We start from the raw sequence: 15,378 nt of genomic DNA on the forward strand, positions 1-15,378 counted from the left end.
CACCATTAAACTCATTCACTGTTACTGTCTCTCTGTCACCACTAAACTCATTCACTGTTACTGTCTCTCTGTTCACCATTAAACTCATTCACTGTTACTGTCTCTCTCTCACCACTAAACTCATTCACTGTTATTGTCTCTCTCTCTCACCACTAAACTCATTCACTGTTACTGCCTCTCTGTTCACCACTAAACTCATTCACTGTTACTGTCTCTCTGTCACCATTAAACTCATTCACTGTTACTGTCTCTCTGTTCACCACTAAACTCATTCACTGTTACTGTCTCTCTGTCACCATTAAACTCATTCACTGTTACTGTCTCTCTGTCACCACTAAACTCATTCACTGTTACTGTCTCTCTGCTCACCATTAAACTCATTCACTGGTACTGTCTCTCTGTTCACCATTAAACTCATTCACTGTTACTGTCTCTCTGTTCACCATTAAACTCATTCACTGTTACTGTCTCTCTGTTCACCACTAAACTCATTCACTGTTACTGTCTCTCTGCTCACCACTAAACTCATTCACTGTTACTGTCTCTCTGCTCACCATTAAACTCATTCACTGTTACTGTCTCTCTGTCACCACTAAACTCATTCACTGTTACTGTCTCTCTGTCACCACTAAACTCATTCACTGTTACTGTCTCTCTGTCACCACTAAACTCATTCACTGTTACTGTCTCTCTGTCACCATTAAACTCATTCACTGTTACTGTCTCTCTGTCACCATTAAACTCATTCACTGTTACTGTCTCTCTGTCACCACTAAACTCATTCACTGTTACTGTCTCTCTGCTCACCATTAAACTCATTCACTGTTACTGTCTCTCTGTCTCTCACCATTAAACTCATTCACTGTTACTGTCTCTCTCTCACCATTAAACTCATTCACTGTTACTGTCTCTCTGTCTCTCACCATTAAACTCATTCACTGTTACTGTCTCTCTGTTCACCACTAAACTCATTCACTGCTACTGTCTCTCTCTCAGCACTAAACTCATTCACTGTTATTGTCTCTCTCTCTCACCACTAAACTCATTCACTGTTACTGTCTCTCTGTCACCATTAAACTCATTCACTGTTACTGTCTCTATGTCACCATTAAACTCATTCACTGTTACTGTCTCTCTGTTCACCATTAAACTCATTCACTGTTACTGTCTCTCTCTCACCACTAAACTCATTCACTGTTATTGTCTCTCTCTCTCACCACTAAACTCATTCACTGTTACTGCCTCTCTGTTCACCACTAAACTCATTCACTGTTACTGTCTCTCTGTCACCACTAAACTCATTCACTGGTACTGTCTCTCTGTTCACCACTAAACTCATTCACTGTTACTGTCTCTCTGTCACCATTAAACTCATTCACTGTTACTGTCTCTCTGTCACCACTAAACTCATTCACTGTTACTGTCTCTCTGCTCACCATTAAACTCATTCACTGGTACTGTCTCTCTGTTCACCATTAAACTCATTCACTGTTACTGTCTCTCTGTTCACCATTAAACTCATTCACTGTTACTGTCTCTCTGTTCACCACTAAACTCATTCACTGTTACTGTCTCTCTGCTCACCACTAAACTCATTCACTGTTACTGTCTCTCTGCTCACCATTAAACTCATTCACTGTTACTGTCTCTCTGTCACCACTAAACTCATTCACTGTTACTGTCTCTCTGTCACCACTAAACTCATTCACTGTTACTGTCTCTCTGTCACCATTAAACTCATTCACTGTTACTGTCTCTCTGCTCACCATTAAACTCATTCACTGTTACTGTCTCTCTGCTCACCATTAAACTCATTCACTGTTACTGTCTCTCTCTCACCATTAAACTCATTCACTGTTACTGTCTCTCTGCTCACCACTAAACTCATTCACTGTTACTGTCTCTCTGCTCACCACTAAACTCATTCACTGTTACTGTCTCTCTCACCATTAAACTCATTCACTGTTACTGTCTCTCTCTCACCACTAAACTCATTCACTGTTACTGTCTCTCTGTCACCACTAAACTCATTCACTGTTACTGTCTCTCTGTCACCACTAAACTCATTCACTGTTACTGTCTCTCTGTCTCACCACTAAACTCATTCACTGTTACTGTCTCTCTGTCTCACCACTAAACTCATTCACTGTTACTGTCTCTCTGTCACCATTAAACTCATTCACTGTTACTGTCTCTCTGCTCACCATTAAACTCATTCACTGTTACTGTCTCTCTGCTCACCATTAAACTCATTCACTGTTACTGTCTCTCTGTTCACCACTAAACTCATTCACTGTTACTGTCTCTCTGTCTCACCACTAAACTCATTCACTGTTACTGTCTCTCTGTCTCACCACTAAACTCATTCACTGTTACTGTCTCTCTGTCTCACCACTAAACTCATTCACTGTTACTGTCTCTCTGCTCACCATTAAACTCATTCACTGTTACTGCCTCTCTGTTCACCACTAAACTCATTCACTGTTACTGTCTCTCTGTCTCACCACTAAACTCATTCACTGTTACTGTCTCTCTGTCTCACCACTAAACTCATTCACTGTTACTGTCTCTCTCTCACCACTAAACTCATTCACTGTTACTGTCTCTCTGTCTCACCACTAAACTCATTCACTGTTACTGTCTCTCTGTCACCACTAAACTCATTCACTGTTACTGTCTCTCTGTCTCACCACTAAACTCATTCACTGTTACTGTCTCTCTGCTCACCATTAAACTCATTCACTGTTACTGTCTCTCTGTTCACCACTAAACTCATTCACTGTTACTGTCTCTCTGTCACCACTAAACTCATTCACTGTTACTGTCTCTCTGTTCACCACTAAACTCATTCACTGTTAATGTCTCTCTGCTCACCATTAAACTCATTCACTGTTACTGTCTCTCTGTCACCACTAAACTCATTCACTGTTACTGTCTCTCTGTCACCACTAAACTCATTCACTGTTACTGTCTCTCTGTCACCATTAAACTCATTCACTGTTACTGTCTCTCTGTCACCATTAAACTCATTCACTGTTACTGTCTCTCTGTCACCATTAAACTCATTCACTGTTACTGTCTCTCTGTCACCACTAAACTCATTCACTGTTACTGTCTCTCTGTCACCACTAAACTCATTCACTGTTACTGTCTCTCTGTCTCACCACTAAACTCATTCACTGTTACTGTCTCTCTGTCTCACCACTAAACTCATTCACTGTTACTGTCTCTCTGTCACCATTAAACTCATTCACTGTTACTGTCTCTCTGTCACCATTAAACTCATTCACTGTTACTGTCTCTCTGTCACCACTAAACTCATTCACTGTTACTGTCTCTCTGTTCACCATTAAACTCATTCACTGTTACTGTCTCTCTGTCACCATTAAACTCATTCACTGTTACTGTCTCTCTGTCACCATTAAACTCATTCACTGTTACTGTCTCTCTGTCACCACTAAACTCATTCACTGTTACTGTCTCTCTGTTCACCATTAAACTCATTCACTGTTACTGTCTCTCTGTTCACCATTAAACTCATTCACTGTTACTGTCTCTCTGTCACCACTAAACTCATTCACTGTTACTGTCTCTCTGTCACCATTAAACTCATTCACTGTTACTGTCTCTCTGTCACCACTAAACTCATTCACTGTTACTGTCTCTCTGTCACCACTAAACTCATTCACTGTTACTGTCTCTCTGTTCACCACTAAACTCATTCACTGTTACTGTCTCTCTGTTCACCATTAAACTCATTCACTGTTACTGTCTCTCTGTTCACCACTAAACTCATTCACTGTTACTGTCTCTCTGTCACCACTAAACTCATTCACTGTTACTGTCTCTCTGTTCACCATTAAACTCATTCACTGTTACTGTCTCTCTGTTCACCACTAAACTCATTCACTGTTACTGTCTCTCTGTTCACCACTAAACTCATTCACTGTTACTGTCTCTCTGTTCACCATTAAACTCATTCACTGTTACTGTCTCTCTGTTCACCACTAAACTCATTCACTGTTACTGTCTCTCTGTCACCACTAAACTCATTCACTGTTACTGTCTCTCTGTTCACCATTAAACTCATTCACTGTTACTGTCTCTCTGTCACCACTAAACTCATTCACTGTTACTGTCTCTCTGTCACCATTAAACTCATTCACTGTTACTGTCTCTCTGCTCACCATTAAACTCATTCACTGTTACTGTCTCTCTGTCACCATTAAACTCATTCACTGTTACTGTCTCTCTGTCACCACTAAACTCATTCACTGTTACTGTCTCTCTGCTCACCACTAAACTCATTCACTGTTACTGTCTCTCTGTTCACCACTGAACTCATTCACTGTTACTGTCTCTCTGTTCACCACTGAACTCATTCACTGTTACTGTCTCTCTGTTCACCACTGAACTCATTCACTGTTACTGTCTCTCTGTTCACCACTGAACTCATTCACTGTTACTGTCTCTCTGCTCACCACTAAACTCATTCACTGTTACTGTCTCTCTGTCACCATTAAACTCATTCACTGTTACTGTCTCTCTGTCACCACTAAACTAATTCACTGTTACTGCCTCTCTGTTCACCACTAAACTCATTCACTGTTACTGTCTCTCTGTCACCATTAAACTCATTCACTGTTACTGTCTCTCTGTCACCACTAAACTAATTCACTGTTACTGCCTCTCTGTTCACCACTAAACTCATTCACTGTTACTGTCTCTCTGTCACCACTAAACTCATTCACTGTTACTGCCTCTCTGTTCACCACTAAACTAATTCACTGTTACTGCCTCTCTGTTCACCACTAAACTCATTCACTGTTACTGTCTCTCTGTCACCACTAAACTCATTCACTGTTACTGCCTCTCTGTTCACCACTAAACTCATTCACTGTTACTGTCTCTCTGTCACCATTAAACTCATTCACTGTTACTGTCTCTCTGTTCACCACTAAACTCATTCACTGTTACTGTCTCTCTGTTCACCACTAAACTCATTCACTGTTACTGTCTCTCTGTTCACCATTAAACTCATTCACTGTTACTGTCTCTCTGTTCACCACTAAACTCATTCACTGTTACTGTCTCTCTGTCACCACTAAACTCATTCACTGTTACTGTCTCTCTGTTCACCATTAAACTCATTCACTGTTACTGTCTCTCTGTCACCACTAAACTCATTCACTGTTACTGTCTCTCTGTCACCATTAAACTCATTCACTGTTACTGTCTCTCTGCTCACCATTAAACTCATTCACTGTTACTGTCTCTCTGTCACCATTAAACTCATTCACTGTTACTGTCTCTCTGTCACCACTAAACTCATTCACTGTTACTGTCTCTCTGCTCACCACTAAACTCATTCACTGTTACTGTCTCTCTGTTCACCACTGAACTCATTCACTGTTACTGTCTCTCTGTTCACCACTGAACTCATTCACTGTTACTGTCTCTCTGTTCACCACTGAACTCATTCACTGTTACTGTCTCTCTGTTCACCACTGAACTCATTCACTGTTACTGTCTCTCTGCTCACCACTAAACTCATTCACTGTTACTGTCTCTCTGTCACCATTAAACTCATTCACTGTTACTGTCTCTCTGTCACCACTAAACTAATTCACTGTTACTGCCTCTCTGTTCACCACTAAACTCATTCACTGTTACTGTCTCTCTGTCACCATTAAACTCATTCACTGTTACTGTCTCTCTGTCACCACTAAACTAATTCACTGTTACTGCCTCTCTGTTCACCACTAAACTCATTCACTGTTACTGTCTCTCTGTCACCACTAAACTCATTCACTGTTACTGCCTCTCTGTTCACCACTAAACTCATTCACTGTTACTGTCTCTCTGTCACCATTAAACTCATTCACTGTTACTGTCTCTCTGATCACCATTAAACTCATTCACTGTTACTGTCTCTCTGTCACCATTAAACTCATTCACTGTTACTCTCTCTCTGCTCACCATTAAACTCATTCACTGTTACTGTCTCTCTGCTCACCATTAAACTCATTCACTGTTACTGTCTCTCTGTCTCACCACTAAACTCATTCACTGTTACTGTCTCTCTGTCACCACTAAACTCATTCACTGTTACTGTCTCTCTGTCACCATTAAACTCATTCACTGTTACTGTCTCTCTGCTCACCATTAAACTCATTCACTGTTACTGTCTCTCTGTCACCACTAAACTCATTCACTGTTACTGTCTCTCTGTCACCACTAAACTCATTCACTGTTACTGTCTCTCTGCTTCACCACTAAACTCATTCACTGTTACTGTCTCTCTGCTCACCATTAAACTCATTCACTGTTACTGTCTCTCTGTCACCACTAAACTCATTCACTGTTACTGTCTCTCTGTCACCACTAAACTCATTCACTGTTACTGTCTCTCTGCTTCACCACTAAACTCATTCACTGTTACTGTCTCTCTGCTCACCACTAAACTCATTCACTGGTACTGTCTCTCTGTCACCACTAAACTCATTCACTGTTACTGTCTCTCTGTCTCACCACTAAACTCATTCACTGTTACTGTCTCTCTGTCACCACTAAACTCATTCACTGTTACTGTCTCTCTTCTCACCATTAAACTCATTCACTGGTACTGTCTCTCTGCTCACCACTAAACTCATTCACTGGTACTGTCTCTCTGTCACCATTAAACTCATTCACTGTTACTGTCTCTCTGCTCACCATTAAACTCATTCACTGTTACTGTCTCTCTGTCACCATTAAACTCATTCACTGTTACTGCCTCTCTGTTCACCACTAAACTCATTCACTGTTACTGTCTCTCTGTCACCACTAAACTCATTCACTGTTACTGTCTCTCTGTTCACCATTAAACTCATTCACTGTTACTGTCTCTCTTCTCACCATTAAACTCATTCACTGGTACTGTCTCTCTGCTCACCACTAAACTCATTCACTGGTACTGTCTCTCTGTCACCACTAAACTCATTCACTGTTACTGTCTCTCTGTTCACCACTAAACTCATTCACTGTTACTGTCTCTCTGCTCACCATTAAACTCATTCACTGTTACTGTCTCTCTGTCACCATTAAACTCATTCACTGTTACTGTCTCTCTGTCACCACTAAACTCATTCACTGTTACTGTCTCTCTGTCACCACTAAACTCATTCACTGTTACTGTCTCTCTGTTCACCATTAAACTCATTCACTGTTACTGTCTCTCTGTCACCATTAAACTCATTCACTGTTACTGTCTCTCTGCTCACCATTAAACTCATTCACTGTTACTGTCTCTCTGTCACCACTAAACTCATTCACTGTTACTGTCTCTCTGCTCACCATTAAACTCATTCACTGTTACTGCCTCTCTGTCACCATTAAACTCATTCACTGTTACTGTCTCTCTGTCACCACTAAACTCATTCACTGTTACTGTCTCTCTGTCACCACTAAACTCATTCACTGGTACTGTCTCTCTGCTCACCATTAAACTCATTCACTGTTACTGTATCTCTGTCACCATTAAACTCATTCACTGTTACTGTATCTCTGTCACCATTAAACTCATTCACTGTTACTGTCTCTCTGCTCACCACTAAACTCATTCACTGTTACTGTCTCTCTGTCACCACTAAACTCATTCACTGTTACTGTCTCTCTGCTCACCATTAAAGGGATTGTGACATTTAAAACACATTTTTGTAGATTTTTTGGCTTTTTTGGCTTTTCTTCATGGTGACATCAATTTCACCAAAAAAAAAACGAAGTTTGAACATTCAGTGTATTCTCTGCTGTCTGGACTTTTGTGAATAATTATGCAAAAATGTCTCATCTGGTTGGACGGCAGGCATATACGTAGATCCCTGCTAAACCTCCGCCCCCTCCCCTCTGCTCCCTGCCTACCCTCTCTTCTCCGCCCCTCTCCTCTCCGCTTCCTCATTGTGACCGCGACTTTGTTTCTTTGTAATACTTACTAATACTGGCTTCTAGAGAAAAATCAATCTGCTCTGTTGTTGGCTGTGTCAATCAACACAAGTCCTTACACTGGATACTCCCCCTCCTCCCCCTCCTCCCCTCCACTCCTCCTCCCTCCCCCTCCTCCCTCCACCCCTCCCCCTCCTCTCTATTTAGTTTTAGTCACCTGGAATGTCTTAGTGTTAGTCTGGTTTTAGTCGACTAAATATCATTAGATTTTAGTCGACTAAATCTGCAGTTTATTTAGTCGAACAAAAGTTATTTTGGCGGGCCTTGATGCCGTCGTAAGGACAGTTTTTTCAGGTGTAAAATGACTCATACTGGATCTCTTGTCCACTAGTCCCTTCCTAACATTTTAGTCTAGTTTTTATTTGTTGTTGACGAAATTGTCAGTATATTTTTAGTCTTAGTTTTAGTCGTCAAAGCTTAGTTTCATTTAGTTACCATTTTGTTTTCGTCGTTCTCGTTTTCCTCGTTTTCGTTTTCGTCGTTTTCGTAGTCTGAAAACTCACCTTACTCGATGGCTACTCTTGTCGTGGACGTGATGATTTACCATGTGCTCTCTCTCTCTCTCTCTCTCCTCTCTCTCTCTCTTCTCTCTCTCTCTCTCTCTCTCTCTCTCTCTCTCTCTCTCTCTCTCTCTGTCTCTCTCTCTCTCTCTCTCTCTCTCTCTCTCTCTCTCTCTCTCTCTCTCTCTCTCTCTCTCTCTCTCTCTCTCTCTCTCTCTCTCTCTCTCTCTCTCTCTCTCTCTCTGTGTGTGTGTCTATGTCTCTCAGCCACCAGCTCGGCCCATCTGGAGGACTTGGCGTATCTGGACGAGCAGAGACACGCCCCTCTGAGGACGTCGCTGCGCATGCCGCGTCAGAGCACCACCTGCTGGCCGGGAGGACCCAGAGGTGTGTGTGTGTGTGTGTGTGTGTGTGCGCCTCAGCCTCTGTTTTGTTAAAGCTGCTATAAGCAATAATATGTCAACATTTTTTTTTGGTGTTCAGACAGACAGGTATTCAGACAGACAGACAGGTATTCAGACAGACAGGTATTCAGACAGACAGCGATGAGTAAAACGCTACCGCACCAACGTATTCTCTGCTTTGTCATTGGTCGAAAAAAAAAACCGGTTGAATGAATGAGTGTAAGCAAATCAACTATAATGACAAAGCTTCTATAGGAAAGTATACCCATCGCTGGCTGTCTGAATATACCAAAACATTAGAGCTGGGACTCGATTAAAAAAGTTAATCTAATTAACCCATTCTGACCTGAGATCAGATTCATACGAGGTTTCCACTGGACACACACTGGTCTGATTAACCCATTCTGACCCGAGATCAGATAAAAAAAATGTCAGTCGATTTTTCAAATATTAGACCTACAAGCTCGTAGCGCGCCACTCGGTGGCGCACTACGAGCTTGTAGATCTGCTATTTTTCAATAGCTAAAGCATGACATGATGCTGACACCAAAAATGGGTTCCCGTTCAGAATGGGTTAATCAGAGGCTTGTAGTTAATTAATCTCGATTAATCGCATTTTAATCGCATATCATTATTTGACCCAAGAACTGTGAGAGAGAGCCATTTTTTTTAATGGATTTTGGTATACTAGTGAATCAATGAATAGTGAATACATAAGTTTAAGCAATAAACATTGTTTTTGTAGTAATAATAGGGGTAATAATAATATCTCAAAATTAATAATTTATATAGAGCTTTTCTGAGTACCCAAAAATGCTTTACAATTTTTCTGTAGTTAATTAATCGCAATTAATCGCAATTAGTCCCGGCCCTACAAAAAATACATTAAAATAAAAAGCCCATTATAATGTTGACATGTTAGTGCTCATAGCGGCTTTAACAGTTCCACTGTGAAACCGCACTATTTAATCAAATATCCTACAACAGGTCGATAAGAGGAAGCAATCTGATTGGTTGAAACGGTTTCTAGTCGTGGATCAAACCAGCACCGTTCACCACCCAATCAAAACAAAGAATTCAGCCGCTCTGTTCTCCCAGAGCGCTATAGCAAACTCGGTGGCTAGGCTAGCTAGTTTCTTGGGGACATTTGTGGTCGTAGTGACTACATCTGGGCGAAGAATGGTCCGTCGGCATGTTATGATCATCAGTACCAGCGGCCATTACAATGCGCTACACTAGGATCCGCCTCTATGAGGCGTTGTAGTCCAAACAACCCCCCCCCCCCCCCCCCCCCGTCCACTTGCAATTGGCTCAATTTCCCAGAAGCCCTAGCAGCCCACCAGACGATGACTTGATTTCCAGGTTTCGTCGTCATAACGCGACGGCTTCGTCATCAGGTCCCCGGATAAATCTGCTGTTTCTTTTTTTTTTAAACGCATCAAACAAATAGCGGGAAATGTCATATTACGTGCGGTGGAACCCTGGATTAAACAATTAGCGGCCGTCAAACTGTTTATTAACACTATTACTGAAAAAACACTCCATAGCAATGATTACTGACACAATACAGAGCTTTAACTGTCTAAGGAAATGCTTAGCACATGCTGCCCCCTAGCTTACATTCATGTCCTGCTTTCCCCTGCTCTCTCTCTCTCTCTATCTATCTGTCTCTCTCTCTCTCTCTCTCTCTCTCTCTCTCTCTCTCTCTCTCTCTCTCTCTCTCTCTCTCTCTCTCTCTCTGTCTCTCTGTCTTTCTCTCTCTCTCTCTCTCTGTCTCTCTCTCTCTCTGTCTCTGTCTCTCTGTCTTTCTCTCTCTCTCTCTCTGTCTCAGCTTCAGCTAATAATTCCCATGCCTGGCAGTCGCAGTCACGTAAGTCTCTATACGTTGTCACCAGTTTATTTTTTCTGTAAACAGTGTATTTCTGTCTGTGTGTTTTTTGTGTTTGTTTTATTGTTTGTGTGTGTGTGTGTGTGTGTGTGTGTGTGTGTGTGTGTGTGCGTGCATTTAGACTATACTTTGGAGTGCAACATGAAAGTCCCTCTCTGCAGTGTCACCCGGGTCACCATTAACATGTTGTAACACATCGTGGTAACGTTTTACAGTGCGTTTCGCCCCCTACTGGCCCCAGGACATCATTAACATGTTGTAACACATTGTGGTAATGTTTTACAGTGCGTTTTGCCCCCTACCGGCCCCAGGACATCATTAACATGTTGTGACACATCGTGGTAATGTTTTACAGTGCGTTTTGCCCCCTACCGGCCCCAGGACATCATTAACATGTCGTGACACATCGTGGTACTGTTTTACAGTGCGTTTCGCCCCCTACCGGCCCCAGGACATCATTAACATGTCGTGACACATCGTGGTAATGTTTTACAGTGCGTTTCGCCCCCTACCGGCCCCAGGACATCATTAACATGTCGTAACACACCATGGTAATGTTTTACAGTGCGTTTCGCCCCCTACCGGCCCCAGGACATCATTAACATGTCGTGACACATTGTGGTAATGTTTTACAGTGCGTTTCGCCCCCTACCGGCCCCAGGACATCATTAACATGTCGTGACACATCGTGGTAATGTTTTACAGTGCGTTTCGCCCCCTACCGGCCCCAGGACATCATTAACATGTCGTGACACATCGTGGTAATGTTTTACAGTGCGTTTCGCCCCCTACCGGCCCCAGGACATCATTAACATGTCGTGACACATCGTGGTAATGTTTTACAGTGCGTTTCGCCCCCTACCGGCCCCAGGACATCATTAACATGTCGTAACACACCATGGTAATGTTTTACAGTGCGTTTCGCCCCCTACCGGCCCCAGGACATCGCCCTGAAGCCGCTGCTCTTCGAGGTCCCGTCCATCACCATGGACTCGGTGTTCACGGGCCGAGACTGGCTCTTCCAGGAGGTGGACGCGCGGCTCAACAGCGCCGACGCCGGCACCAACCGCGGCGTGGTGCTGGTGGGGAACATCGGCTTCGGGAAGACCGCCATCGTCTCCCGCCTGGTGGCGCTGAGCTGTCACGGCACGCGCATGAGGCAGATCGCCTCCGACAGCCCGCAGGCCTCGCCCAAACGTACGTATGATCCCATTCTGACCTGAGATCAGATTCATACGAGGTTTCCACTGGACACACACTGGTCTGATTAACCCCATTCTGACCTGAGATCAGATTTCAAAAAATAGCAGACCTACAAGCTCGTAACGCGCCACTCGGTGGCGCGCTATGAGCTTGTAGATCTGCTATTTTTCAATAGCTAAAGCATAACATGATGCTATAACACCAAAATGGGTTCCCGTTCAGAATGGGTTAAAGATAGATAGATAGATAGATAGGTAGATAGGTAGGTAGGTAGGTAGGTAGGTAGGATAGGTAGGTAGTGACCAGATTTGACTGAGAAACTGCCATCGCGCAATTTCCAGCTTTTCACCAGTGGAGAAAAACTTTTATTTATTTATTTTTCTCCCAAAATGAGTTTATAGCACAGGCAGACTCTTCACATACTAGAGCATGTCTGAGATAAGTGTCAGAGCTGGAATCGACATGAACATATGAAATGAATGCTTAAACATGTAGCTACAGTAGGTGTAATGTTAGAGTCCACAGAAGTCATGTAAACATTAAATAAATGCTTAAACGTGTAGCTAGGTGTAATGTTAGAGTCCACAGAAGACATGTAAATATGAAATAAATGCTTAAACATGTAGCTAGGTGTAATGTTAGAGTCCACAGAAGACATGTAGATATGAAATAAATGCTTAAACATGTAGCTAGGTGTAATGTTAGAGTCCACAGAAGACATGTAAATATGAAAAAAATGCTTAAACATGTAGCTAGGTGTAATGTTAGTCCACAGAAGACATGTAAATATGAAATAAATGCTTAAACATGTATAGCTAGGTGTAATGTTAGAGACCACAGAAGACATGTAAATATGAAATAAATGCTTAAACATGTAGCTATAGGTGTAATGTTAGAGACCACAGAAGACATGTAAATATGAAATAAATGCTTAAACATGTAGCTAGGTGTAATGTTAGAGTCCACAGAAGACATGTAAATATGAAATAAATGCTTAAACATGTAGCTATAGGTGTAATGTTAGAGTCCAAAGAAGTGAACCTTTTCAAGCCTGTTTTCTCAACTCGCTGTTTCTCTGCAAGACATTACTCTATAAGCCATATCTCCAAAACTGGTGGGTCAAACTGAACAACCAATATGTCAATTTGAAGCTATGATTCCCTGCTTTCACATGACATGAAAAAAACGAAAATTCTAAACAATCCAACGGCAGTCTCTCAGTCAAATTTAGTCACTGATAGATAGATAGATAGATAGATAGATAGATAGATAGATAGATAGATAGATAGATAGATAGATAGATAGATAGATGTGTAGAAGTGGTCATAAAGGTCAACGGTGCGGCTATCTCTAATACAGACCCTTCTCTAGACTCTTCATCGACCAACACCAACAACATCTGGTGTATTAGCTGTCAGAGATGCACACACACACACACACACACACACACACACACACACACACACACACACACACACACACACAGACAGACATAGTAGCTAAGCTGGTGTGTGTTTGGCGTGTTGTCTCCAGATGGGGAGGGTCTTCCTCTCAGCCAGCCCCAGCCTCAGCACGGGACCCTGGGAGGGGGCAGCTGTCCCGGGACCCCCGAGATGAGGAGGAGACAGGAGGAAGCCATGAGGAGACTGGCCTCTCAGGTAACAACCGCACCGTACCGTACCGCATGCACCGTACCGCAAGCACGCACGCACGCATGCACCACACCGCACACACGCACGCATCACACCGCACGCATGCACGCACGCATGCACCACATGCACCGCACGCAACGCACGCACGCACACACCAGTGTTGTTTTGGCAGCAAATTTCTATTTTAGTTTAGTCATATAGTCTTTAAGCTGAAACTTCATTTAGTTTTAGTCACATTTTAATCACCTGGAATGTCTTATAGTGTTAGTCTAGTTTTAGTCGACTAAATGTCATAAGATTTTAGTCGACTAAATCTACAGGTGATTTAGTCGACTAAAATGTATTTTGGCGGGTCTTGATGCCGTCATAATGAGTGTTTTTACACTTGCTGAAAATAGCTGATCTACTATTGATCTAGATCAGCTATTTTCAGCATGCAACCAAGTGTAAAATGACTTATAGTGGATCTCTTGTCCACTAGTCCCTTCCTAACATTTTAGTCTAGTTTTTAGTTGTCGACGAAATTGTCAGTATATTTAGTCTTATAGTTTTAGTCATCGTAGCTTAGTTTTCATTTAGTTTCCAGTTGTTTTTGTCAGTGAAAAAAGGTAGTCGACGGACATTTTTCGTCTTAGTTTTAGTCGACGAAAACAACACTGACGCACACGCGCATGTCTGTCTGCCCGTCCTCCCTGCAGCCACGCATGCATTATGCAGACGTGCATTATGCAGACGTGTTTGAAGAAGAAAAAAGTGCTTTTCCAGAGAGCCTTTATGAAATATGTAAAAACCTGCAGGACACCAATCTCCCTCTGCCAAGAAATGAGATCTGTTTCATAACCCGTTCCGGGCGGGAACCCATTTTGGTGCTTTATGCATTATGTTATATGCTTTAGCTGTTGAAAAATAGCAGATCTACAACTTGTAGATCTGCTATTTCTGGAAAAAAAACCCTGTGAAATTGTCACGCAAAATCTTTTTAATTCTTTCTTTCTTTCGTCTTTTGCTTCTTGGGGTCTCTGGAAATACATATTTTCAGATGAGGGGGTCCTGTAGTAACCTGACTCTGCCAGATGGGGGCGGTATTGGGTAACCATGTTCCCCAACACAGCATCCATCTGGGATCTCTCAGGGAGTTGAGCTAACGCCGAACCGCTCCGTGGTTCGAACCAATCAGCGTGAGCTAAGGGCGGGATATGTGCGAAACCGGATGTGAAGCTATATAGACACGTCAATATGATTGGTTGGGTTTGCACGCCCACACGGTGATAGACAGACGGTCCCATCCAATCATCTACCAAGTATCTTGAAAAAAAGGAACAGCCACCGTCATCGAATTGCCTCCCGAGATCCCAGATCCCAATAAGCTGTGAAACAAACGTGTGTAGCAAGCTTCTTGGATCTGGCAGCGTCAGGTTAGTCCTGTAGGCCAAATACAGATAATTCTGAGAGAAACACTGTCAGGATTTAGAAAGACCTTTGTAGAATGGAGCTCTGCGGGTCTGAATGGGTTAACCCCCCCCCCCTCCCCTCTCACTGCCAAAGATATTAGATCTGCCTTAAACTCTGCATTAATAATTAAGTCTCTCTCCCGCCCCCTACAGGTGGTACCCTACCATTACTGCCAGGCGGACAACGCCTCTCTCTCTCTCTCTCTGTCTCTAATGTAAAGTGAATGTCTCTCTCCCGCCCCCTACAGGTGGTGGCCTATCATTACTGCCAGGCGGACAACGCCTCTCTCTCTCTCTCTC

General features: G+C 42.7%; 1 protein-coding gene across 1 annotated transcript in view; it reads left to right on the forward strand.

Annotated features, from left to right (window-relative positions):
* Positions 1-15,378, forward strand: part of LOC310875200 (protein TANC2-like) — an 86,344-nt gene that overhangs the window by 36,175 nt on the left and 34,791 nt on the right. The window contains exons 5-8 of the mRNA XM_083788344.1: positions 8,748-8,867; positions 10,716-10,754; positions 11,688-11,969; positions 13,509-13,633. Coding sequence (XP_083644470.1) covers positions 8,748-8,867; positions 10,716-10,754; positions 11,688-11,969; positions 13,509-13,633 — 566 coding nt within the window. The remainder of the gene's footprint in view (positions 1-8,747; positions 8,868-10,715; positions 10,755-11,687; positions 11,970-13,508; positions 13,634-15,378) is intronic.

The sequence above is a fragment of the Protomyctophum parallelum genome (assembly GCF_964188405.1).
Source record: "Protomyctophum parallelum genome assembly, chromosome: 17".
Classification (NCBI taxonomy): domain Eukaryota; kingdom Metazoa; phylum Chordata; class Actinopteri; order Myctophiformes; family Myctophidae; genus Protomyctophum; species Protomyctophum parallelum.